Consider the following 26,204-nt stretch of genomic DNA (forward strand, 5'->3'; position numbering starts at 1 on the left):
CATGCACCAATTGATTCAGTGTTCTTGTTATGTACACACACACACACACACACACACACACACACACACACACACACCTCTGCCCATCAGGATCAGCACTATTACTTGCTAGTTTACCATAACTGCATCCTGAATCAGCTCTAAGCTCATTAAACAGAGGTGGCACTGTTGATTGACTGCCCAATCAGGTTGGATGGATTGGGATAACCAAGATCATCAAACAGAAGAACCAGGAAGAAGAATTGCTTAAAGCTGATCTCTAGTTTTTTGTTAAATGTAAATACTTAATTTGGACTACTGTACATTGGTTCAGATTAACTTGAATCTTCACCAACATATGCATTTCCTGGGAGCGCTGTATAATGCAGGCTCGGCCATATACAGCACTGTGTTCCAGCAGTGAAATGGGCTCAGCCATTCACAGGGAGCTTTCTATTCTCTAAAATGAATACAAAGCATCTTCTGATTGGCTGAGGTGGGCACATGTTATGATCCCTGACCCAACCACAGGAAGCGTATTAATTCATAGAATACAAGCTCCCAGTGAACGGTTGAGCAGCAGTCAGTTTGAATAAACTTTGTTCCGGCAGCAGGAGGGGAAGCTCCTGTCCCGCTGCCGCAACACAGCCCTGTATACTGAAAGCAGCCGAGACTACGTACACAGTTTATACAGTTTAGTTAATAGGTTGCTTGGCCCAACATGGTCCAAACAAACTATTCAAACTTCGCTAAAAGCCAGAGAACAGCTTTAATTTTGAACTACGTGTGTCACCAATCTGGCTGTGCACTGTCTGAACAAAATTATAAATTCTTTGGCAGGCAAAGAACTAAAGTACGTATAACCTTAATCCCCCCCCCCCCAAATATGTTTTGTCTTTACATACACTTTGCAAGTTGCTTAGGATGGGAGGGAATACACTCACATCACATACACACATTTCAAGCTGCATTTCTAACCCCAGACAGACAACGCTAAAATATTTAACCCAGATTTCCCACGGAAATGTTTTGGGAAGTAAGCCAAGACACAGCCAGTAACCTGGACACAATGTTACAACTGGCAAATATTATCAGATTGCTTGTCGGGAAAGTTACTTACCGACAGAGTATCGCATCACGGAGAGCTGCTCATTGCCATCTGTGTGTATAGAAACCAGATCTCGTGTCTCTGCATCTAACACAAACCATCTACAACACAAGGGAGAGCCACTGTAAATGTTGGAGAAGGGTAAACTCATCTATGCAGAGGCTTTAAATTGTTAGACAAAACCTTCTAAAGGTTTTCATGCTGAACATATTAATGTGCAATGCAAAGCCTTTGCAGGACATCTGAAAATGAACCCCTCCAGTGGGGCAACATTTCTCTCTCACCCCATCATTGGGAGTCAGACTAATTTTCTCAGCCTCTTCAGTAGTGAGTCCTACCAAGTATAGCTTGAGGACTGGGGCTGATTTACTAAAGGCAAAATCGACTGAACTTTGCATGTGCAGTTGTATTCTGCTTAGAACATGCAAATAGCCAATCAAATGCAAGGGAAAAGAAAAACAGCATTTTTTGCTTGCACATGATTGGCTATGGTAAGTCAGAAGAGCTTCCCTCATTTACTAAGCTCTGCAGCAATTACCTTGCAGAGTGCACCTCCAATTGCAAAGAGCTCAGTCTCTTAGCCTTTAGTGACTCAACCCGTGTTTAATAAAATCATTAGATTCATAGTTAAATTTATAGGAGAAATATGGGATTAGCGGAAAAAATAAAATAAGACCTACTAATACTTACCCCAATGCTGCAGCATCCCTGTAACAAAGCAGCTTTCCCATGCCAGGTCTAAGGACTCATTCACATGGGCATAATATAACATACGCCTGTGCATGCAATCACATTGATGTCAGTTGGAACGCAGCTGTGTGAATGCACAACCCCGAACACCTGTGCATCTCGCGTGGGCGAACACTTTGCCTAGGACCGAAAACTGACAGATTACAGGACTGTAAGCTTTTGGTCTGCTGACTGTACAAAAGCGTGATGGTCAGGCACTGTACCCCACTCTGCTATTCCTGCACTCACTGGAGCAAGGGGCTGTGGAGAGGACAGGCGGGGCTGGTTCAGGTTCTCAGCCGCCTGCTGAAAGGCGGATCAAGCTGTCAATTAGGCAGCTGCATGGCTACCAGCAACAAGGTGTGGCTCCTTCACAAACGTGACATAGCTCTGCTGGGTCAGCTGATAGCCAGTAAAGGCCTACTATCTGCTTAATCTGGGTCATAGGAGTAGATTAGAAAAAAGGTTTGGCCACACTTTTTAGCTATACCACTGACAGCAACACTTTAGTTTAAGGAATTCTAATTTGACCAGCGCAGGCTAAATTCTGAAATATTTTGAAGGGGGAGGGGGGTGACAGTTTTTAACTCCCACTAATCAACAGGTCAGGGAATGAGTACTAAGGCAACAGCTCAGCACAAACTTCCACATTTTCTGGACTTGACTTTGTAACGTTAGTCAGAATAGTCAGAACTTAGCAACCACGATCAAGCCTATGACATTGCCAATGAGCTGTATATTGAAGGAAGCAGTGTGGATCAATAAGCAGGAACTAGTCAAGTATTTATTTCAAGCTGAGGTCGGCACACCATAAATACTAGCCAAGTGATCACAGAAGTGTATACTTAGCAATTATATTACAGTATACTAAGCATATGAGCTCAGCCTCAGTACTCTCTCTGGCAGTCGAGGAGAGAGCATTTGCAGCAAAGACAAATAGCCACTTGGGTTAACATAGCTCATCTACATCCAGCTTCATGTGAAAAAGCCATAGACAGGCTCAACTAGGCTTTTGGGACAGAAGTGTACCTATCGCCAGGATTAATAGTGAAGGGTGGAGCCCCATCACGTTTTAATGCTATGGCTTCAATAATCTAACCATAATAAAAAAAAAAAATTGTGTGTCAGTGTAATAGAGTGCTGCACCATGGCCAGGGACCAATACATTTTGAATACACAACTAAGCTACTCCTATGTGCTGCATGCTTGTCGCAGGTTTGTGTGTTGAAGCCAGACAACTAGTATTTGCAGAAGGAGGCCAACAATGGCAGGCCTGTGTTTTTTCTCAATGCAGGTGCACTTTAAAGACTTTCCAAGAGGAAATCCTCAAAGGACCGATAACTACAAAGCATATGACTTGAGCATTACCTTCCAGAATGTGTTCCAATTGCTACTACTATTCCGCTAGGATGGAAGTCCGCACAGTGTCCAGGCTCCTGTACATGACAGAGAAACATTGCTAGTCATTTACAACTACTAGGCACACAAGAAGGTCAGACATAAGAAAAATATATAAAACGTGGAAATAAATAACTTTGTACATATGATGACATGAGTGTGTGTGTGTGCGTGTGTGTATAAAGGGCAGACAACAACTTGCACCTCTGGCTTAACTTTTCATTTCAGCTGACAGCCTTTCACCTCCTCCCCCCCCCACACAGAGGTGGTGTGGTCTGCTTCCCTATACATGGCCGACTGCCACCTAATGGGCCTGCAAACCTACTAGTTTTGGTTTATGTCTTAAAAGTTGGTGATAACCCCTCAGCACACCTAATGCCCAAATTCAGGACTTGTGTCATGGGGGATTCAGTGATTAGCTCACCAATATTTACTTTGTTCTCATTTGCCTAGAACCCTAGATGGTCAGGCCATGACCAAACTGTCACCTTGCTCATCCCAACAGAGTTCACACATCGTTCCAATTTTTCTCTCTTCTTGCTCAGGCTTTTACCTGAATCATCTATATGTTCTCCATATTTATAAAAGCAGACAGTTATTTTGGAGAAAAACAAAAAATGCCCTTTTACCTGGAGAAACCACTAGCAATAATAAAGACTTAAAGTAGTTGTTCATCCTACAAATGAAGGTAAAAAACCTGTGTGCTGCCCCCCCCCCCCCCAGTCCCTCTAATACTGACCTGAGCCCCCTCTCAATCCAGTAATGTGCATGAGAGACTCGTCTATCCCATGACTCGCTCTCCTCATTGTCAGACAGCAATTGGTTCCCACTGCTGTCAATCACAGCCAGCGAGCCAATGAGGAGAGCAGTGGAGGGACGGGCCGAGTCGTAGGGTATGTCTTATGGATGCATAGAGCAGGGTTTTAAGAGTGAGTGCACAACAGTGCCCCCATAGCAAATGGCTTGCTATTGGGGCATTGGTCATGGGGGGGGGAGCAGCCAGGAGCACCGGCGGGGGACCCGAGAAGAGGATCAGGGATGCTCTGTGCAAAAGTCACTGCACAGAGGAGGCAAGTATGACGTTTGTTATAAAAAAAAAAAAAAAAAAAATACTGCTGCTACTTTTAAAGACATTACTTTAGAATTTGTTTTCACACTGTTGCAAGCAAAGGTTTACTCAGAGCTTGCATTTTAACTTTGAAAGTATAAGTTCACCGTTATAAAAGAAAATAGTAAATGCACATCTTTTTGCAGGTAAAAAAATTGCGCTTTTTTATTAGGCACCTGTAAAGCACTGTACCATGATCAGCAGATCACAGATACAATGCAAGGCTCCTGCAGACTGTCAGTGTAGCTGCCCGCTTACAAGCATACAGTTACACACTGACAGGAAGGATCAATGAAATATTAAGAGCGCTCATCAGTGCTCTGGTAGTTCATCAGGCCCAATGGATGATGGTGGTTGTAGTTTAAAAACTTCTTTTAAATTGTGGCAGCGGGTGCAGGGAGAAGATCCCTGGCCTGCTGTCACAATGGGGGAGTGTGGGGGCTGCTCAGTTAGAAACATGTCACTAAAGGTGAACTTATCCTTTCATAGTGCAACAGAGGAGTGAATAGAAGGTAAGTATATGCGTCTCTGGATTTCTGCATTAAAGAGAAACTGTTGCTTTGCCCTGTGCAGCTTCATTTTAAAAACTTATTTTTATTATCATCCCCCAAAGGATTCCCAATTTGAACTTCAGTTTTCCAGGTACAACAGTTACCTTCTTTTCATAAAGGAAATTAACGATTTTTATTTTTCTTGGAAACTTTCTTCAGATTTTCAACTGTGACAACAATACAAAATGTTTCAGCAGCAATACAGTAGTTTTAAAGTACTCACTTCTAGTAGTCTGGTCCATTCTAGCGTGTGGTCTACAGAGTTCCACAAACAGACCTGCTTGTCCTGAGCACATGATAACAGCAGATCCTTGAAGGGGTGGGTTGCCAAACCCCAGAGCTCATCTGTATGACCCTGGAAGTATAAAAAAAAAAAAAAAAATGAAACCAACAACTACACAGCTGTGTGCTCATAAAATGCAGGAGCACCGTAGCTTAGTGGTTTGCATTGTGTCCTAGCATGGGTTCCAGTTTAATACCCACAAGGCTAAGCATTTCTACATTTCCATTATTTTGCACAGGTTTTTTTCTCACAAACCTTTTAGGACATTAAAGGGGTTGTAAAGCTCTGTTTTTTATTTTCTAAATAGGTTCCTTTAAGCTAGTGCATTGTTGGTTCACTTACCTTTTCCTTCGATTTCCCTTCTAAATGTTTTTTTTTCCCTTTGTCTGAATTTCTCACTTCCTGTTTCTCCTAAGTAAACTTCACACCATCATCCGAGCGGTGTTCAGTCAGCCAGAACAGCTTACTGAGGAGGAACAGGAAGTGAGGAATTCAGACAAAGAAAAAAAAACATTTAGAAGGGAAATCGAAGGAAAAGGCAAGTGAACCAACAATGCACTAGCTTAAAGGAACCCATTTAGAAAATAAAAAACGAACCTTTACAACCCCTTATTGAACTTATGACTATACAGATATGCCATTTCTGCACTTGTATGAATGTGCCAAGGTCATAAGATTGTAAGGAATGATGTGGCTGGTCTGACAGACTTCTTAATGGTGCCAAGTTATACAATGATAGTACTGATTTGACAGAATATACATACCGACAACTAATTCAGGTAAGGGAAGAAAACACTGCATTTACCTGAACTTCCACCTGAAAACCGTCATTGAAAGTGCCACGCAAAACAAAATTCCTAGATGTGCCAACCAAGAACTGGTCGGCTTTGCCTTCTGCCACCGCTCTGATGGTGCCATATTGATCCGGAACCTGGAAAACATTGTAAATATAAAACACCCATATAATAAACACCATTGAAAAACACAATAGCCTTTAATAGGCACCAGAGGAAACTATTTTAACCAAACAGCTGTATCCAGTCAGATGCAGCCGCAGCTCAGGTATTTTAACAGCCACACAGTGGAAGATTGATCTGCGCTGTATAGCTGGCAGGTTGAACAAATAATTATTTTTATCAGTGCATGGCCAGCCTAAGGAATCTGGGGCACACGTGGCTTTTATATTGTTATTGTGGTTTCAAACCAATGCTAAAAACCATCAGGCAAATAGCGCATACTATTTACCATTGATAAAAAAGCATGTGCTATTCACATGAAATTATTGTTAGTCTTGTTTTTAATCTTGCTTTAAAGTAACAATAAATGAAGATAAAAAGAAGTTAGTGCCCCAACTTTCTTACATTTGTTAAATAGTGGATATTAAGAGTGTTCCAAGGCGAACAGAGACTGAACAAAAAGTATTGGGAAATAGTCTCTTAAGCCGCCCTCCCTTCATTGCTGGCAAGTCTGACCAGACCTCGTCTCTAAAAACGTGAGAAGAAAAACACATACAGTTGTGCTCATAAGTTTACATACCCTGGCGGAATATACGATTTCTTGGCCATTTTTCAGAGAATATGAATTGCACAAAAACTTTCACTCAGTATTTGGCTGAAGCCATTTATTATAACTGTTTACTCTTTTTAAATCATAATGAGCACAGAAACTACCCAAATAACCCTGATCAAAAGTTTACAAACCCCAGTTCTTAATACCGTGTATTGCCCCCTTTATCAATGACAGCTTGAAGTTTGTGTTATTTGTGGATGAGGCTCTTTATCTTCTCAGATGGTAAAGTTGCCCATTCCTCTTGGCAAAAAGCCTCCAGTTCCTGTAAATTCTTGGGCTGTCTTGCATGAACTGCACATTTGAGATCTCCCCAGAGTGGCTCAATGATATTGAGATCAGGAGACTGAGATTTAGCTACTCCAGAACCTTCACTGTATTCTGCTGTAGCCAATGACAGGTCGACTTGGTCTTGTGTTTTGGATCATTGTGATGTTGGAATGTCCAAGTACGTCCCATGCACAGCTTCCTGGCTGATGAATGCAAATGTTCCTCCAGTATTTTTTGATAGCATATGGCATTCAATCTGGCATCAATTTTGACCAAATTTCTTGTGCCTTTGTAGCTCACACATCTCCAAAACATCAGTGCTCCACCCTCTGTTTTACCTTTCATCATAGGCCATGCCGACTCCTCTCCAAATGTAGCATTTATGCCCAAAAAAGCAATGACATTTTAGTTGGTCTACCTGTCCGGTGTTTGGTTTCAACAGAACCCCTAATTTTCCACTTCTTGATTAGAGTTTGAACACGGCTGACTGGCATTTTCAATTCCTTGGATATCTTTTTTATATCCCTTTCCTGTTTTATACAGTTCAACTAACTTTTTCCGCAGATCCTTTGACAATTATTTTGCTTTCCCCATGACTCATAATCCAGAAACTTCAGTGCAGCACTGGATAAAAGATGCAAGGGTCTGTCAGTAGTCCAGAAACGCACCAACTTTTTATAAGCACACACTAGTTACAAGCAACAGATCCCAGGTGAAGATGGTTACCATTAATAGCCATTCAAACCCGTGTGTCAACTTGTGTGCATGTTATCAGGCCAAAATCACCAGGGTATGTAAACTTTTGATCAGGGTCATTTGGGTAGTTTCTGTTGTCGTCAGGATTTAATAACTTGCTTCCATCTAAGGAGCCGATGCGCATGCCCAGTGGCCCAGATGTCCGCCGGGTACCTGCGATTTCCGGTAACAGAGCAGGGATGTGGATCTGTGTGTGTAAACACACAGATCCACATCCCGTCAGGGGAGAGGAGACCGATCGTGTTTTCCCAGTACAGAGGAACACCGATAGTCTCCTCCCCTTGTGAGTCCCCTCCCCTTACAGTGAGAATAACTCCCTAGGTAACATTTAGCCCCTTGATTCCCCCACCCCCCGCCTAGTGTTAACTCCTTCCCTGCCAGTGGCATTTATACAGAAAGAAGTGCACCGATTGCTGTATAAATGTGAATGGTCCCAAAATGGTGTCAAAAGTGTCCTATATGTCCGCCGCAATGTCAGTTACAACTGAAAATCAAATCGCTGCAATTACCAGTTAAAAAAAAAATAATAATATAAATGCCATAAATCTATCTCCTATTTTGTAGACACTAACTTTTGCGCAAACCAATCAATATACGCTCATTTTATTGGGATTTTTTTTTTATATGAAAAATATGTAAAAAGAATATATCTCGGCCTAAACTGAGGAATTTTTTTTTTTAATTGGAATATTTGATATAGCAAAAAAGTAAAAAATATAGTGTATATTTCTAACTAGTCACTCTTCTTTTGTTTACAGCGCAATAAAAAATGAAATACCACCAAAATAAAGTGCTATTTGTGGGGGGGAAAAAAAAAGTAAAAAAAAAAATTTCAATTGGGTACAGTGTTGCATGAACGCACAATTATTCAAAGTGCGACAGCGCTAAAAACGGAAAATTGCCCTGGGCAGGAAGGGGGTGAAAATGGCCTGTATTGAATTGGTTAAAAAGTAAAGTGAGTAAATATAATCGATTCATAATACATGGCTTCAGCCAAATACTAACCATGAGTGAAAGAAATGATTGTGTCATTCATATTCTCTGAAAAATGGCCAAGAAATCTAATTCTGCCAGGGTATGTAAACTTATGAGCACAACTGTATATTAAGTGTTTATGCTGGCTGCCTTAAGGTAAATGTAAACACATCTTCAAAATGTCAGATGGCGATCTATGGACAGCTTTAGAAAATGCAGGATCAATAAACCTGAAAGATATTTCAATCACTGTTATAGAATCATCAATATTTACAATAGTGCAAAAACTAAAGCGCATTCATTCTCTCTGTAATTACAAAGAATGGATGGGAAAAGTCACAGAAACCCAGGAAGAATGGTTTTGCTTATAAACAGGCATCTTGCTCAGTGAATGATATGCCTTACTTTATAAAGTCATTATAAAGCAGACATTGATTAAATGAAAGGCATATGACTGTCTGAGAAGGCAGAGCTCTCAGGGAGCATGTCCTCACGTAAGCTGGAGCTTAGGAGCACTTCTTAAAATTAATTTCCGAACTCTGCAACTAGGTCATTAGCCAATTAGAAAAAAAAGCTTCTTACGATTATAAAAAAAAAAAAAAAAAAAAAATACAAATCTCAGGCAAGAAAAACTGAGCATGTAAAAGTTTGAAAAATTAGGATTTCCTCAATCCAAATAAACAATTTTTTTTACATGCTTACCTGTAAAATCCTTTTCTTTGAGTACATTATGGGACACAGAGTCAGGCTAATAATCATTAGCTACTGGGTTATACTCTATCAGGTGAATGGACACTGGTAGACCAAAGGTCTTCAGACAGGAAGTGATGCCCTATATAACCCCTCCCACACAGGAAGCACTTGAGTTTTGTAGCAAGTACCGAATCCTCAAAAAAAGAGGGGAGGGATCTCTGTGTCCCATGATGTCTATATATTTTTTAGTAGACACCCTAGGGAATAAAATGGTGGTTGTTGCAATATTTTATGTCGTTACTGTATTTGTACAGCGGTCTTTCAAATGCAATTTTTTGGAAAAAACAAAAAAAAAAACAAAAAAAAAAAACACACTAACCAGTAAGTTAGCCCATTATTTTGTATAATGTGAAAGATTTTAACGTTGCGAGAATCATGATTTTTTTATTCTAAGCAAAAACAAAAACGTGATTCTCATTTTGGCCAGAATCGTGCAGCTCTAGTCTACCAGTGTCCATTCACCTGGTGGTGGAGTATATCCCAGTAGGTAATGATTATTAGCCTGACTCTGTGCCCCATGATGCATGAAAAAGAACGATTGTGCATGAGAGGTTTTGAAGTGCAACACTAAAAATGCAAAAACCTCCAATGCTTTTGTGCCATAGAACTATTTGCTGCAAATTAGTTAATGAAACATGCCAAGTGCTTATGCCCCCCCGCTTCCTTGCATCCTTTGCCGCTCCCATTGCTACATAATATTTATGTAGCTGCCACAGGAGGAGTAAAGGGGAATACTAGGGATGCACCGAATGGGTTTTTTGGTGCCGAAACAGATACCGAAAATGAAAAATACACTAGGCCGAAAACCGAAACCGATACCGAAAAGGACTGTTTTTAAAAAAGATTTTTATACAGGAGGTGGTCAGAGACTGGCGACATGGTACAGGAGGTGGTCAGAGACTGGCGACATGATAAAAGAGATAAGTGTGGTGTCCCCCCGTGCAGCCAGTGTGGTGTCCCCCCGTGCAGCCAGTGTGGTGTCCCCCCGTGCAGCCAGTGTGGTGTCCCCCCGTGCAGCCAGTGTGGTGTCCCCCCGTGCAGCCAGTGTGGTGTCCCCCCGTGCAGGCAGTGTGGTGTCCCCCCGTGCAGGCAGTGTGGTGTCCCCCCGTGCAGGCAGTGTGGTGTCCCCCCGTGCAGGCAGTGTGGTGTCCCCCCGTGCAGGCAGTGTGGTGTCCCCCCGTGCAGGCAGTGTGGTGTCCCCCCGTGCAGGCAGTGTGGTGTCCCCCCGTGCAGGCAGTGTGGTGTCCCCCCGTGCAGGCAGTGTGGTGTCCCCCCGTGCAGGCAGTGTGGTGTCCCCCCGTGCAGGCAGTGTGGTGTCCCCCCGTGCAGGCAGTGTGGTGTCCCCCCGTGCAGGCAGTGTGGTGTCCCCCCGTGCAGGCAGTGTGGTGTCCCCCCGTGCAGGCAGTGTGGTGTCCCCCCGTGCAGGCAGTGATGCAGCAAAGAGAGGAGAGCCGCCTCCGCCGTCTGGTTCAATAGAGCGCCGGGAACATCACAGCTTTAATTTCAATAGCTGTGTGTTCCCCCGTCGCGCGCCGGCGCATACAGCCCCTCCCTCTTGTCCGGGGAACTGTGATAGACAGATCCCCCATCCAATCTGGACGGGTAATCTGTCTATCAAAGTTCCCCGAACAAGGGGGAGGGGCTGTATGCGACGGCGCGCGACGGGGGAACACACAGCTATTGAAATTAAAGCTGTGATGTTCCCGGCGCTCTATTGAACCAGACGGCGGAGGCGGCTCTCCTGCGCTATACACCTCCCATGATGGGCGGCACCAGGGACGGGCTCCGCCCCCACCCGCTCCATTTTCGGCTCAATTATCGGCCGTTTTTTCCTTTCGGCAAATTGCCAAAAGGGTCATTTTCGGCCGATATGTTTCGGCAGCCGAAATTTCGGTGCATCCCTAGGTAATACTCAACCTTTTCAACACAGAGGAACCCTTGAAATAGTTCTCCGGTCTCGGGGAGCCCCTGCTAAATTTTTGAAATCTACAACTCATGATACACTAGTGTAATGGTCAGTGGGAAGAATGATCCTTACACTTGTGATCATTGGGAAGAATAACCTCCTTACAGATAGCTAAAAAGATCAATGGTGTGAGTGGGAACTTACCTGAGAGGCATAAATTGCCCAATGCTAAAGGAACCCCCAGCAACCTTTGGAGGAACTCTGGTTGAGAATCACTGCTCTACAGCAACAAGCAGCAAAAAGTACTTCCCTTTTGCTTACCTTTAATTGGCCATTGGAGTGGTTCTGTCTGACAGCAACAATGGGACATTCATTTTTCTGACACAAGTAATGGGGTACTATTTCTCTCAGACAAATATTGAGCACTATTCCTTCTCTCACCGACAACAATGAGGCACTATTCTTTTCCAGTTACCGAGAATGGGGCACTGTTCCTCCCACTGACACTAAGAATGGGCAATGTTCTCCCCACTGACACCAACAATGCACCCCATTCTCCCCAGTGACACCAGCAATGGGGCAATATTCATCCCACTTATACCAAAAACAGGGCATTCCTTTTTCCATTGACATCAAGAACGGATCGCTATTCTGTCACACTGATACAACGTGACACGGTTCCTCCCAGTGATATCATTACCAATGATTGGGTGGTAACCCTTACGCTGACACCATCTCTTTTCCCGATACGAACAATGGGGAAAAATTACTCATATTGACAACAAGGATGAAGCATATTTCCTTCCACCGACAGTGATGGGGCACTATTCCTGTTCTCGCTGACACGATGGGGCACTATTTCTTCCAATGACTACAGGTTTCGATTTTTTTTTTCTTGTCCCTGAATTGGCCACTGGTTTGGAAAGGTGGAGAACCCCTGTTACGGGATGCGATATCTGAATCTGCTGGGGCTGGTGGAATCACACCCTAGATAGTGGCACCCTGCAGCAATCTTGGGCTTTGCGGATGTCGCCACAAGGTTGACCTTTACAGGTAATTAACATGCATAAGTTAAATGCATATATAATCTAATAGGAGAATTGTTAAAATGACTGGTCAGATGAGAGGGTCTGATTAAATTAGCATCACAAATAGGAAAAACTGGTCGTTTTAGGAGAGGCTGGCAGCAAGTGCAGTCTTCATAATACTTTAAATTGGAAATCAAAGCTTACATTTTCTATACTGAACTCGCAATAGCTCTAGACTACTGGCACTTTCTTAAAGAACCATCAGTATTCCTTTAGATGTGCATTCAGCTTTAGGAAACTAATCATACAAGTAACAATGTATACTTCCTAAATGTCACCTAAATATATAATGTAATTTAAAAATATTTATATATAGAAGCCTTTATGCTGAGTTTCTCTAATTTTTTTTACACAGCAAATTATATGAAGCAGCCCGTGGTCTTACCTCAATCTCTCTTTCAGGGTTAAGATTGTGATCCCACATAATAATCTTCCTGTCTTTGCCACCTCCCGTGAGCAGCATACCGTTCCTCATCTGACACAATGTGAACACGCTCCCATCATGAGCTTTGATCTGCTTACTTATTTGGTAGACACCTGAAACATAATTATTACTCAGTAAGGGGCATATTTGGATGTTGAAACATTTCCAAAACACTTGCATAAAACTGACAGAATTTTAATTGCAGCACCTAGATAGCCATCCAAATGCTTTGCTAGAAAATTTGTCAGGGGAACTCTGCCAAATGTCTGTAGCCCCAACACCCGAAGCTTCATGTGGGGCTTCCCCAAAGGAGTTAAATGGCACACATGTGGCAACATACTTCTTACTGAAAAGTAGTAAAGATTTGCAAAGCCACAATGAGTTCTTGAAATTCTGTGTGCAGTATCAAGCATTTTTGTGACTCCTAAAAGTACCCATAAATGACTAGATACTATCTCAAATGCAAACCAGGTTGTTTGATTGGGCTGTATATGGCACACCTTGCCTAAAGATTACTGAAATTTAATGAAAGCCAAGTACAGGAATGACTTGATAGCTGCACACTCAATACTTGCAAAAAAAAAGTCTTTATTTTTGAACAAAGTCCATAAAAACAACCACGAATGATCAGGCAGGGGAGGGAAAAGGCAGGTAGACATGTTTCCCATGGAGGTTCATGCTTTCTCAATACCACCAATGGAAGCCAAGCTGGGTCTATGCCCCTATTTAGGGTGTAACATGTTGAGCATCCACCACCTTCATCGTGACAGCAGGCGGGGAACCTTCGACCCGGACCTGCGATCACCATTTGAAAACCAGGTGGCTGTATGGGGCTCCACCCACATGGCTGCGTCATACATTCACAGGGTTCTGCGAATTAATGAACTACAACTATCATCAGCCATTGTTGCTGATGGCTTGTAGTTTCTCAATGAACTATGAAGGGTGCTTGTGAGCACTCTCAAAGTCCATTGAGCTTCCTGGACTTCAGTAACTAACTGCCCGTGTCAGAGGTATGGGCAGACAGTGTACTGACAGCCTGAAAGAGCTTTGATATTGCACCTGCGATATACAGGTTGCATATGGGTGCAATACCGCGTAATGTAAAGGGGTCCAGAGGTGAGGGGCTGTGTAATGTAAAAGGGTCCAGAGGTGCAGGGGACTGTGTAATGTAAAGCTTTGTATTAGTGAAGCACCTTAAAGTGAGGTAAACCTGTACAGTTATTACTATATTAGGATTATCATCTTCATTTATTAGCAAGTGAACGCGGCTCTCACATTCACATACAGTGAATCTGGCCCTTAAGTGGAAAAAGTTTGCTGACCCCTGCCTTAAGTGTTCTGTTCACTGGAACTAAGGGGCCAAGCCCAACCCCTGAAAAACAACCCACACTAGGATTCCCCTTCCACCAAATCATTTGGACCAGTGCACAAAGCAAGGTCCATAAAGGCAAGGATAAGAGAGTTTGGGATGGAGGAACTTAACTGGCCTGCACAGAGTCCCAACGCCAACCCAAAAGAACACCTTTGGGAATTAGAGCGGAGACTGCAAAGCAAGGCCTTTCTCGCTCATATCAGTGCCTGACCTTACAAATGCGCTTCTAGAAGAATGGTCAAACGTTCCCATAGACACACTCCTAAACCTTGTGGAAAGCCTTCCCACAAGAGTTGAAGCTGTTACAGCTGCAAAGGGTGGGCCAACTCAATATATTAAACCATACGGCTTAAGACTGGGACCCTACGGCTGAGCCACTGAGACAGCCGCTCCCCACCCCTGCACAGCTTAGCGCTCAATTGTAAAAAAAAAAAAAAAAAAAAAACCCATCCTTCTCTTTTAAAGTTCACAGGCGTGTAAAGGCAGGTGTCCTAATACTTTTGGCAATATAGTATACAGTAAAACCTTGGTTTGAGAGCATTTTGCAAGACAATTTTTTTTTACTAAAACATGACTTGATATACAAGTAGCATCATATCACAACTGAGTATAAGCGAAGGTGTGCCTCCAAATATAGCAATATGGTTGCATGTAATGAAGGTACAACATTTAATAATCAACCGTGTGAGTTTCTAAAAGAGGCACGCTCTAAAGGATGCAGGCATCCGGAGTAAAGCTGTCCACGTATACCATCCTCCTCACTGCCATCAACATCATCCCTTCCACGCTGCGCTCCACAAACAGTTCGAGCCTCGCTTTCAGATCGCTCTACTGCAGGGTAGTCTTCCTGGTTACTATTGCAGACTTATAGTGGTGAGAGCCGGTGGTGGATGACGATCTATGTGGACAGCTTTACCCTGGATGTCTGCCACTACCACTTAGATGCGTCTCTTAATCATCAACCATGTGAGTTGCTAAATGTTGTACCTTCATTAGATGTAACCATATTGCTACACTTAGAGGGGCCTCTCTTCTCCTTTATACTCTGTAGCTCCTGCTGGATTTTGCAGCTAATCCCCTTGTGGAGGCTTCCATTTGTAGATGGACATTTTATGGTCACATTGCTATAATCTTTTTATATGGTCTATAAACTGAAGGACTTCCAAGTAAATGGTTGTGGAACGAAACATTTGAGTTTCCATTATTTCTTATGGGAAAATTTGCTTTGCTATACAAGAGTGCTTTGGATTACAAGCATGTTTCTGGAACAAATTATGCTCGCAATCCAAGGTTTTACTGTACCTGTCTTTGAACTTTACAAACTGTCACACATGGCTGCCTGGGAATACAGATGCACGGGTCTGTAAAACTGTTGCAGAGATTTTGCTGAAGGAGATGCAGACCGATTTATCACTATTTGTGTTGCTTATTTGCTTGATACAAGTCCAATTAGTCTGCTGCTTTTTTTGCGCATAAAGCCGGTAACTATGTTTGTTCATGTTGAGCTTTGTTCAGGTACACCTACTACATGTTTATTTCAGGGAAAATAAAACAATGGTTTCTTGCCTGAGAAATGTGTTTATTTTCTACCATCTCTTCATGAAAATTAGTATGCAGCATAAATCCTGGAGGAGAAATTCCGAGTATCCGGATGGGTTTTACAATATTTAGATTTTATAGATTGTGCTGCAAAACAGGAAATGTTGGTATTCTGAAAATTCTTTTGGAAGTGACTAATGGTCCTCAGTTCCTTGTTCTCTCTCTGCCTTGAGCTATTGAATTCATAAGGCAGGAACAGAAACCTTTTTACATAATATAGGTCTGGTGGCCAAATCTCTATGACACAATGTTCTTGCAGTAAGAGGGAGATTGTGCTGAGGTTATAGACTCCGAAGCTGGCTAATTAGAATGAGATTGACTGGTCTGAATCAAAATAGCCACTCAGGATGCCCTCATCAATTTTTGTTCCAAGTGTATTTCCAGATGCGATTAGCAGTTACTTTTATGCTCACTGTGTTCTGTATAGGATGCTTATTCAGATTTTTTATTTTTTTTGTTTAAATAGAATGGGTTAGATCCGCCCTCAAAATTTTCACTCACCTGCTCACATTTGGCGAGTGGAAAGAAGTTAAAAGGCGAGCGTGGAACAAGGTTGCCAAACGTCCATTAGGGACGGCACGTGAAACAAAAATATATATATGGCCGCAGACGCAGTTCCGAGACCAGCCTGGGCTCAGACAGGAGACGGGCAGCTAAGTGTATGGTTGGTGATATCATGGTGGCGCCTGTTACGAACTACAGGCTACAGCAGGGGCAGCCGGTCCAGCCTGGGGACAAGAGGCACGAGGGAGGTTTCACATGAGCGCCAGATGCCGTCTCCGAGCCCTGGGCAGTGTGCCAGCCTGTGTGCCCGGAGGAGGCAGAGTACAGTGGAGGCGGGGAGCAGAGACCGGACGAAGGTGGTACAGATGTCCTCTCCGCCAAAGGAGAAGACCACCCGGGGAGAGGTAGGACTACAAGTCCCAGAGGGCCCTGCGTGCAGAGCAGTGCCAAGACATGCTGGGAATTTGTAGTTCACCAATATTGTCCAGTGTCTGCAGGAGCTGTGCTTCTAACCCCTACCTGCCTGTAGAGTGCTGGGACTTTTAATTCCACATCTGCAGAACAATACCAGGCTGCATGCTGACAGGAGGAGAGAGAGCAGATGGCCAAACTGTCCAATCAGATTGCAGATGGCCGTATGCTGTCCAATCACATTGCAGATGGCCATACTGTGCAATCAGATTGCACACTCTCCTGCAAGATGGCCATACACTGTACAATCTCCTTTATGTTGATCTTCAGTCCCACTCTGGACAGCATCCTGCCCCTCCGGTGCTCGGTAGATGTGCCCATGGCAGTCAATTGGCACATCTAGAGAGACACACAAGGACTGAAAAGGATTTGGGCATAAGGGGGAACTCTGATGTAAAGGGAAACACTGCAGACCATGTTAGGGGGAATATTGCAGACTCCGATATAAGGGACAACTTTGTAAAGGGGAACTTTGGAGTCTCATGCTTTATGTGAATATTGTTAAAGTAGTTAATTATTTTTGTAACTTATTTCTGCATAAAATATTAACAGTAATTTCATGAGAGAATTTACAAGGGTGTGTTTAGGAAGGGAATTAGGGGCGGGGTAGGAGCTGGGTGGGGCAACTGGTGGCGAGTAACTCTTAAAGCCTGGCTAGTAGCGAAGGACTTAATTTTGAGCCCCGAGTTAGATTTATATGGCCATCAGCAGGTCAGATCAAGCGCCTTGAGGCGATTCAGTTCACATTTGCAGCTCTATACAAGTCATTCATTCATTAATCCCCTTTTGGGACTAGATTTACAGTGCTGTAGTTTCTTTTGTATAATTTTTACACTTAAATGATTTAAAACAAATTTTAATATTACACAAATATAACCTAAGTAAATACAGTTTTTAAATGATGATTTCCTTTTCAACCACTTGCCGGCCAGCCGCTGCTATACAGCGGTAGGTCAGCTCTATTGCGCAAATCGCTGTAGTGGTATGGCAGGTTCCTTTAGGAGATCTAGTGGGCGCACGTGGCTGGAGCCGATGCGCGTGGCCCGTGGGGATGCCTGCTGGCCAACCACGATCACTCCTCGGAGAGGCAGAACAGGGATCTGTCAATTAAAAAAAAAAAAAAAAAAACAGATCCCCGTTCTGTCAGGGGAGTACAGAATTATTGTCTGTTCCTAGTGATCAGGAACAGCGAACTCTCTGTACTTCGTTAGTACACTCCCCCCACCAGTTAAAAACATCTCCCTAGGAAACACTTAACCCCTTGATTGCCCCTTCCCTACCAGTGTCATTTATACAGTATTCAGTGCATTTTTATAACACTGATCACTGTATAAATGGCACTAGTCCCAAAAAAAAAACCCCCAAAAAAAACGTCAAAAGTGTCCAATCTGTCCGCCGCAAAGTCGCAGCCCTGCTTAAAATCACTGATGACCACCATTACTAGTAAAAAAATAAAATAAAAAATGCCATAAATCTATCCTCTATTTTGTAGACGCTATAACTTGCGCAAACCAATTGTTGCTTATTGCGATTTTTACCAATAGGCTCTCCCTGTCCGCGCAAACTGAGGAAAGCAGTTTACTGGCACTTCCTGGTTACCGCTGTGATCTTCTGTAATTGGTCACAGTTGATTACGTGGTAAAGAACCTACGTCATAGGCTCGTTACCACAATCGGAGATGCTGTGTGACAGAATGACAAACAGCACCACTGACTGCCACGCTGCACTCCCCCAGGGGCACGCGCGAACGGCTTATCCTGCGGGACGTCATATGGCATCCAGTCAGGATAATGGAGCCACCTTGTAGACATTAATCCGCAAGAGGGTGATCAGCAAGTGGTTAACTATGAACTTCACCTTTTTGGTCAAATTTGGTTAAATATACAATTCAAATCATTTTGTTATATACAGTTATCAGTTTCTATTGTTTCCAACGCTGAGGACTATAGAACCTACCCCCTTTATATTATGTAGAAGAGAAGAGGGAGTGCTCTCCAGAGTCATGTCTGGTTTGTGTTGTCCTGAGAGTATAGTGAGTGAGCGTTGTCACCCTAGGACAGGAAGCGTGTTACTGGCATAATCACCATGTGTATATGAAAAAAAAAAAGCTACCACACGGCTGTGAACTGGTAAAATACAATATAGCACATCTGTGGTTTTGGGTTTAGATACACTTTAAAGAAATGTTTTGGTTCCTTTTGGACCCACTCAAAGCCCCATTGGTTACCTTGTCTCAATGGTCAAAGGTGATTAAAATGTGTTTGTTTCTGGCACAAAAATTAACAGGGGGACTCTGATATGGTGCAGGTCTTATTTTCTAGGGCAGTAAAATAATTTGCACCGTTTCCACCAGGTAGTGCTCTCCCTGGTGTTTGCATAATGAGCACTGTTCATCGTGTGCCAGGCATATTAATGACATTAAAAGAGAAAACACCTAATGACTCATTGCTATTAAGGCTTCAAATAATTGCTTGCGTTCTCTGAACAATTATTGAGACATTTAGCTGAACGCCAAGTGGGGATTTAGAAGCAATTAAAATGTTAGGAGTGGTGGAGAGACAAGCTTGAAGCATTCTGGATAACCTTTTAAATATCACCACACCCGCATATGCTGGTACGTTTCAATATCCTGGAAGACGGATATAATGGTCATATTCACTACCACCCCCAATGGCAGAACGTCTTGTTGGGACCACAAGGAAAGGATGCTTTAGTCATAGCAAAGTGCAGCTGTGACTTTTATTGCTGGCCTGCTCTATCTAGTTCAGCTCAGCGGGATTATCCCAACACCTGGTCGAGGAGAGACCCACCTTTCACTCCTTTCCCGGCTGTAGATTCCACTGGAGTTTTGCTCCATATTAACATGACACCTCCTGAATCTCCAGCAAGCACATCGCCATTGGCTAGGAAAGCCAAGCATTGCACAAACTTTGGTTTCTCGTATTTCTGAAACACAATATAGAAATAATTAGACCAAAAATGAATATTATTCCCCCTGAATCGTTTCCAGATTTACTATGACAAATTAAGTAATATCTATGAGCCAGATTCATTGTAAGTTTTTAACCATCTGTGTCTCACTGAAGAGATTTCTCTTCTCTTTTTGTCTGTAGGTACAACAGGATATAAAGAAAATGCTGTGTAACATGAGGGAAATAACCTTATCAAACCAAGTGTTTCTGTTGGAAATTAAAAAAGTTTTGGCTTTAGCTACAGGTGAAAGGGAACTCTTGCCAACTACTTATTGTTGGACATGGAGAAAAAATAAAAACCTAACACAAGTACAGCCGGAGGAGGTCGGGACTTGTAGTTCATTCATATACAGCCAGGCAGAGGCTGCAGCATTGAGATTACGTTACACGTTCCAGCCTAAAAACGGGTGGAAAATGTAACATATTCCCAAAGGAGATGTTATTATGATGCATTTTTTTCATTGCAAAGAAACGTTTTGCTGATCCACTCAGTTTTCCCAAATTCCAGACTAAGCCCCTGGAGTTCAGCCCCATACACACCTATCCATCTCTCTGTGGAACTACAATAAGATGATGCTTATAAGCAACTTCAGAGCTCACACTGAACAGAACAGAAGGAGTGTGGGGCTTCGATTTATAGTTCGAGAAATCGAGACCTCTGTAGCAAATTGAAACCAGAATTAAAAAGATATACACAAGAGGAAGCATTTCTGGCTAATAAGGGAAATAGCATTCAACTAGTGGTGTCTGCTTTTTGGCAGGACTTTTACTTCAAAGAGTAAAATGACTGACAGTTTCTCACTAAGAGAAAGGTAATGTCAGTGTATACCATTTACAATTTTACAGGTTAGAAATGGACCAATAAATATACAGCACCACCACTCAAATACCATAAAGTGACTCTTGCTAAAATAAATGCCAAAAAAGTTGTTTCCTGCAAAAAATATTGTAAATACTCACCTTTAAAAAGGTGTCTGGTTTCTGGTATACAGCATTTAAAGGGAAACTACTAGATTATGTTCCCCCACCAACGGGGTTTTTAGGCAGCAAAAAACAATGATAATGACATGTCAGAAATAATTTGAAAAAATATTTTATTGTATGGTAAAAACATGAGCTTCACCTAGATAATTAAAACAAGAGGAAGAGCAAGCTCTTATGTTCAAAATACAATGATATCTATGGGCATACACTAAACAGACTTAACTATAAACACACTGTATAAAATAGTAACAGTAAAAATAGTTCTAACGCGTTTCAACCACTAGGGTCTTCTTCAGAGATAGTCTGTTGATAGAAAACTAAATTAAACTTAATGAATCTATCAAATAATGTTTGTATTAGGAATATCTTAAATTTGTTAGTATGGTTTACCAAATGGTGTATTTCCAAAAGATTAACGTAAGTTGTAATGCTTAATGGTGGAGTTCACCCATAGGTTCATGCTTCAGTGTCCTTCACATATTGGAGGATGTTACGTGGTCCGTACGTTTCACCACAGAGCCAAGCAGAGGGGATGGGGTCAGAACCTGCTTCCTATATTTCTTATGGGGCGTATGGTTTTCGTGCGACTTCTCGTGAGCCGCGCCTTTGGGCTTCTGACCCCATCCCCTCTGCTTGGCTCTGTGGCGAAACGTACGGACCATGTAACATCCTCCAATATGTGAAGGACACTGAAGCATGAACCTATGGGTGAACTCCACCATTAAGCATTACAACTTACGTTAATCTTTTGGAAATACACCATTGGGTAAACCATACTAACAAATTTAAGATATTCTTAATAAAAACATTATTTGATAGATTCATTAAGTTTAATTTCGTTTTCTATCAACAGACTATCTCTGAAGAAGACCCTAGTAGTTGAAAGGCGTTAGAACTATTTTTACTGTTACTATTTTATACAGTGTGTTTATAGTTAAGTCTGTTTAGTGTATGCCCATTGATATCATTGTATTTTGAACATAAGAGCTTGCTCTTCCTCTGGTTTTAATTATCTAGGTGGAGCTCATGTTTTTACCATACAATAAAAATATTTTTTCATATCATTTCTGACATGTCATTATCATTGTTTTTTGCTGCCTAAAAACCCCGTTGGTGGGGGAACTTGCTCCATTTTTTCGATTTAATAGGTGTGAGCAGCACCCTCCCAGCTCTCTGTAGCAGTGTGTTCTTTCCAAATATCACTACTAGATTATGAAACTTTGGGATCTGTCAGATGATTTCTAGCGTCTCCCAACTATCTACAAGACACATATCGACATAGGAGTCGGAAGATCAATTTACTGAAAACAGTAGGGTTGCATCGGTGCCAATGCCAAACACTTGCAGGAGTACTCGTACTAATGCTCCGATACCTGAAACGGATACCTTTGTGGTGCAATTTGAGTTCATACAAAATTAATGGGATCAAATCGCACTGCAAAGAATCGTATGTGAACAGGAATGCTGTGCGATTCCTTTCTGAATCAGGTGGTTTCTGCCACCGCTCCTGTGTGAACCCTGGCTTGTCATGTTTTTTTTTAGCCTCGGTTCACATAGGGGTGGTGGCAAAAACCACATGCGATTCAGAAAGGAATCGCACAGAGTTCCTGTTCAAATCACATGCAATTTTTTGCAGTGCGATTTGAGCCTATTAATTTTGTATGGGCTCAAATCGCACCACAAAAGGTATCAGTAATCAGTAACAGTGAGCACAAGTATGGTACTAACACTCACCAATAAAAGGTATCGGTGCAACCCTAGAGAACAGCACATTACCAGGAAATTTACCTCCCCAGAAAACGGAGATGGCGGCTTCTTTTCAATAAAACGGAAATCAGCAGTGCAGTGGGATAGATGAATATTGCAGGAGAAATTTGGAACGTATTCCTTTAGCGATAGGGTTGCATTAATCAGGATTACATACAGTACCTCAAAAAAGTGAGTACACCCCTCACATTTTTGTAAATATATTCTATCTTTTCATGTGACAACACTAAAGAAATTACACACTGCTGCAATGTAAAGTAGTGAGTGTACAGCTTGTATAACAGTGCAAATTTGCTGTCCCCTCAAAATAACACAGCCATTAATGTCTAAACCGCTGCCAACAAAAGTGAGTACACCCCCCCAAATAAAAATGTCCAAATTGGATCCAATTATCCATTTTCCCTCCCCAGTGTCATGCGACTCAGTACTACAAGGTCTCAGGTGTGATTGGGGAGCAGGTGTGGTCAATTTGGTGTTATTGCTCTCACTCTCATACTGGTCACTGGAAGTTCAACATGGCACCTCATGGCAAAGAACTCAGTATCTGAAAAAATAATTGTTGCTCTACATAAAGATGGCATAAGCCAGTGATGGCGAACCTTAGCACCCAAGAGGTTTTGGAACTACATTTCCCAGGATGCTCAAATACACTGCAGAGTGTATGAGCATCTTGGGAAATGCAGTTCCAAAAAAATGTCTGGGGTTCCAAGGTTTGCCATCACTGGCCTAGGCTATAAGATTGCCAAAAGCCTGAAACTGAGCAGTAGCACGGTGACCAATACCATACAGCAGTTTAACAAGACAGGTTCCACTCAGAGCAGGCCACACCATGGTCAACCAAAGAAGCTGAGTGCACGTGCTCAGTGTCATATCTTTCGGAAATGGACATATGAGTGCTGCCAGCATTGCTGCAGAGGTTGAAGGGGTGGGGGGTCAACCTGTTAGTGCTCAGACCATACGCCGCAAACTGCATCACATTGGTGTGCATGACTTTTTCCCAGAAGGAAGCCTCTTCTAAAAATTTTGCACAAGAGCGCCCGCAAACAGTTAGCTGAAGACAAGCAGCCTAAAGACATGGATTACTGGAACCATGTCCTGTGGTCTAATGAGACAAAAGATAAACCTATTTGGTTCAGCTAGTGTCAAGCATGTGTGGCGGCAACCAGGTGAGGAGTACAAAGACAAGTGTGTCTTGCCTACAGTCAAGCATGGTGGTGGGAGTGTCATGGTCTGGGGCTGCATGAGTGCCGTCGGCACTGGGGAGCTACAGTTCATTGAGGGAACCATGAATGCCAAGATGTACTGTGACATACTGAAGCAAAGCATGATAACTACCCCAAACACACCTCCAAGACGACCTCCGCCTTGCTAAAGAAGCTGAGGGTAAAGGTGATGGACTGGCCAAGCATATCTCCAGACCTAAACCCTAGTAAGCATCGGTGGGGAATCCTAAAATGGAAGGTGGAGGAGCGCAAGATCTCTAACATCCACCAGCTCCATTATGTCGTCATGGAGGTGTGGACTCCAGTAGCAACATGTGAAGCTCTGGTGAAACCCATGCCCAAGAGGGTTAAGGCAGTGCTGGAAAATAATGGTGGCCACACAAAATATTGACACTTTGGGACCAACTTTGACATTTTCACTTAGGGGCATACTCACTTTTGTTGCCAGAGGTTGTGTTGAGTTATTTTGAGGAGACAAAAAATGTACACTGTTATACAAGCTGTACACTCACTACATTACATTGTAGCAAAGTGTAATTTCTTCAGTGTTGTCACATGAAAAGATAATAAAATATTTAGAAAAATGCAAGGGGTCTACTCGTTTGAGATACTGTATATCCCAAATTTATTTTGCGAGTACTTTTTTACCCTTGTTTACAACAAAATATTCCATTTTGCAACAAGAGACCAGTCTAAAAATTGGTCCTGTTAGAATCCTGTGGAAGAGCAGACTTATTTCTGGTCCCTTATTTTTTTAGCCTTTACAGGTTTCAACTTTGTCAGTTGTTAATATCACTTGATCTAAATGATCATTTTTATGCTAATGATGCTCCGCTAAACATCCATACTATACTGGATTCTAATTTGTGTCTCTTATCCAACTATCGGTGACATGAAAACTTGGAGGAGTCAAAATGTTCTTTAACTAAAAACTGTGACAAGACTGAAATCATACTTATTGGCATCCCCTTTCAATTTTGTAAAACCAGTTCTTTAGCTCTGTTGATGGTACCATACTTGAACTTTGACTACCTGTCTGGTTTTGCATGGAATTCAAAAGCTTACTGCAGACCGACAAGACCATGCATGGCTTGGCGTCCCATTATCTATCTGAAATTTCAATACATTACTCCACTCTTCCCTGCTCTAAAAAGAGGTCTTGCGAGTGTCCCTCAAACTTGCCTATAGTCTCTGGAGGAGAGGGCCTTTGCTTGGTATGCCTAAAAAAGTAAAAATTCTCTTTCCAAAAACAGATTCCCCTTCTTTAAACTCTTCCAAATCAAAAAGTGAAAACAGAACGGTTGCTTTTTGCTCCTTTACTTCAGTATTACTTGTGTTTGGTTCTTTTGTAAAGTACTTGAGAAGATACCTTTAGGACCGATTCACACTGGCGTGGCTTCAAAAGTTGCACCACTTCTTTAACAGAAGACAATTCAAGTTGTTCCGAAGTCGCCTCCAACCAGTGCAGGAACCTTCTTCTAAGTTGGAGTCACTTGAGATGCTCCGATTAGAACGGTTCCATTGTACTTAATGGGGCACCACTTGGAGCAGTGTGAACTGGCCCTTAAAGGCACAATATAAAATAAAGTTTATTTTTTTTCCCCTAACCCATCAATAATAAAAAAAGCAATATTACATTCAAGTGACAAACTGACGATCTGCTTACCCCAAAGATTCCTTGTTTCCTCGCCAAACTACTGCCATTCCAAGTCCAGAAAAAGATGTGTGACTTGCCACAGGTCACTATCGTACTGGGGTCAGTTGGGTGGAATTCAACTGCCAAGACCACCTCATTCGTAGTCTACAAATGTCAATAGGAGAAGAGTTTACAATATATACTTTACAGGTTATGACAGGTTAAAGGAAGCATTTTAATAAGAACAGGCTCTTTAGCCTTGTCATCTATTCTCATTCAGTATGTGCCCACAGAATTACTGATAAAAAATAAAAAAAATACAGCATGTACAATTACTAGGTTAATAGGTTAAAGTGGTTGTAAACCTCCGACATGAAATAAGGACAAAACATATCCCTCTATAGTGTGTACTTGTCTCGAGCCAAAGCACCAAGTGTCATTTCTATCTGCTGCTTCGTTCCTCTGCTATCAGCACGAGTCATTTTTCACACGTATTCCTGACACCAATAGAAAAATGGTGACAGGGGAGGGATCTCCAGCAGATTGACAGCCTCAGCTCTGTTCCTGTGTGCAGGGGGTGTGTGCCTTCCCTTTATCTGTCACAGCTCTCCTCACTCAACTCTGCAGAGAGTTACGTCAATGGATGAAGAAAAGATTGCAGATAGACAGGTACAACTTATGTATGAGGATTGGTTTCATCTCCGAGTATCACGAGGATAGCCCCTTCCCTAGGTATATGCAAGGGTTTACAACCACTTTAATGTTATTAAAATGACCGT

The 26,204-nt window shown here is 42.4% G+C and overlaps 1 protein-coding gene across 5 annotated transcripts in view; it reads right to left on the minus strand.

Annotated features, from left to right (window-relative positions):
• Window positions 1-26,204, minus strand: part of LOC143987136 (echinoderm microtubule-associated protein-like 4) — a 171,880-nt gene that overhangs the window by 19,124 nt on the left and 126,552 nt on the right. For all 5 annotated transcript variants that reach the window (XM_077485690.1, XM_077485689.1, XM_077485692.1 and 2 more), the window contains 7 exons: window positions 25,456-25,590; window positions 19,654-19,789; window positions 12,856-13,007; window positions 5,962-6,087; window positions 5,097-5,228; window positions 3,185-3,252; window positions 1,100-1,188 (listed from right to left, as the gene is read on the minus strand). In XM_077485690.1, the coding sequence (XP_077341816.1) occupies window positions 1,100-1,188; window positions 3,185-3,252; window positions 5,097-5,228; window positions 5,962-6,087; window positions 12,856-13,007; window positions 19,654-19,789; window positions 25,456-25,590 (838 nt within the window). The remainder of the gene's footprint in view (window positions 1-1,099; window positions 1,189-3,184; window positions 3,253-5,096; window positions 5,229-5,961; window positions 6,088-12,855; window positions 13,008-19,653; window positions 19,790-25,455; window positions 25,591-26,204) is intronic.

The sequence above is a fragment of the Lithobates pipiens genome, unplaced genomic scaffold (genome assembly GCF_037356315.1).
Source record: "Lithobates pipiens isolate NorthernLeopardFrog02 unplaced genomic scaffold, aLitPip1_a1.2 Scaffold_18, whole genome shotgun sequence".
Taxonomy (NCBI): Eukaryota; Metazoa; Chordata; class Amphibia; order Anura; family Ranidae; genus Lithobates; species Lithobates pipiens.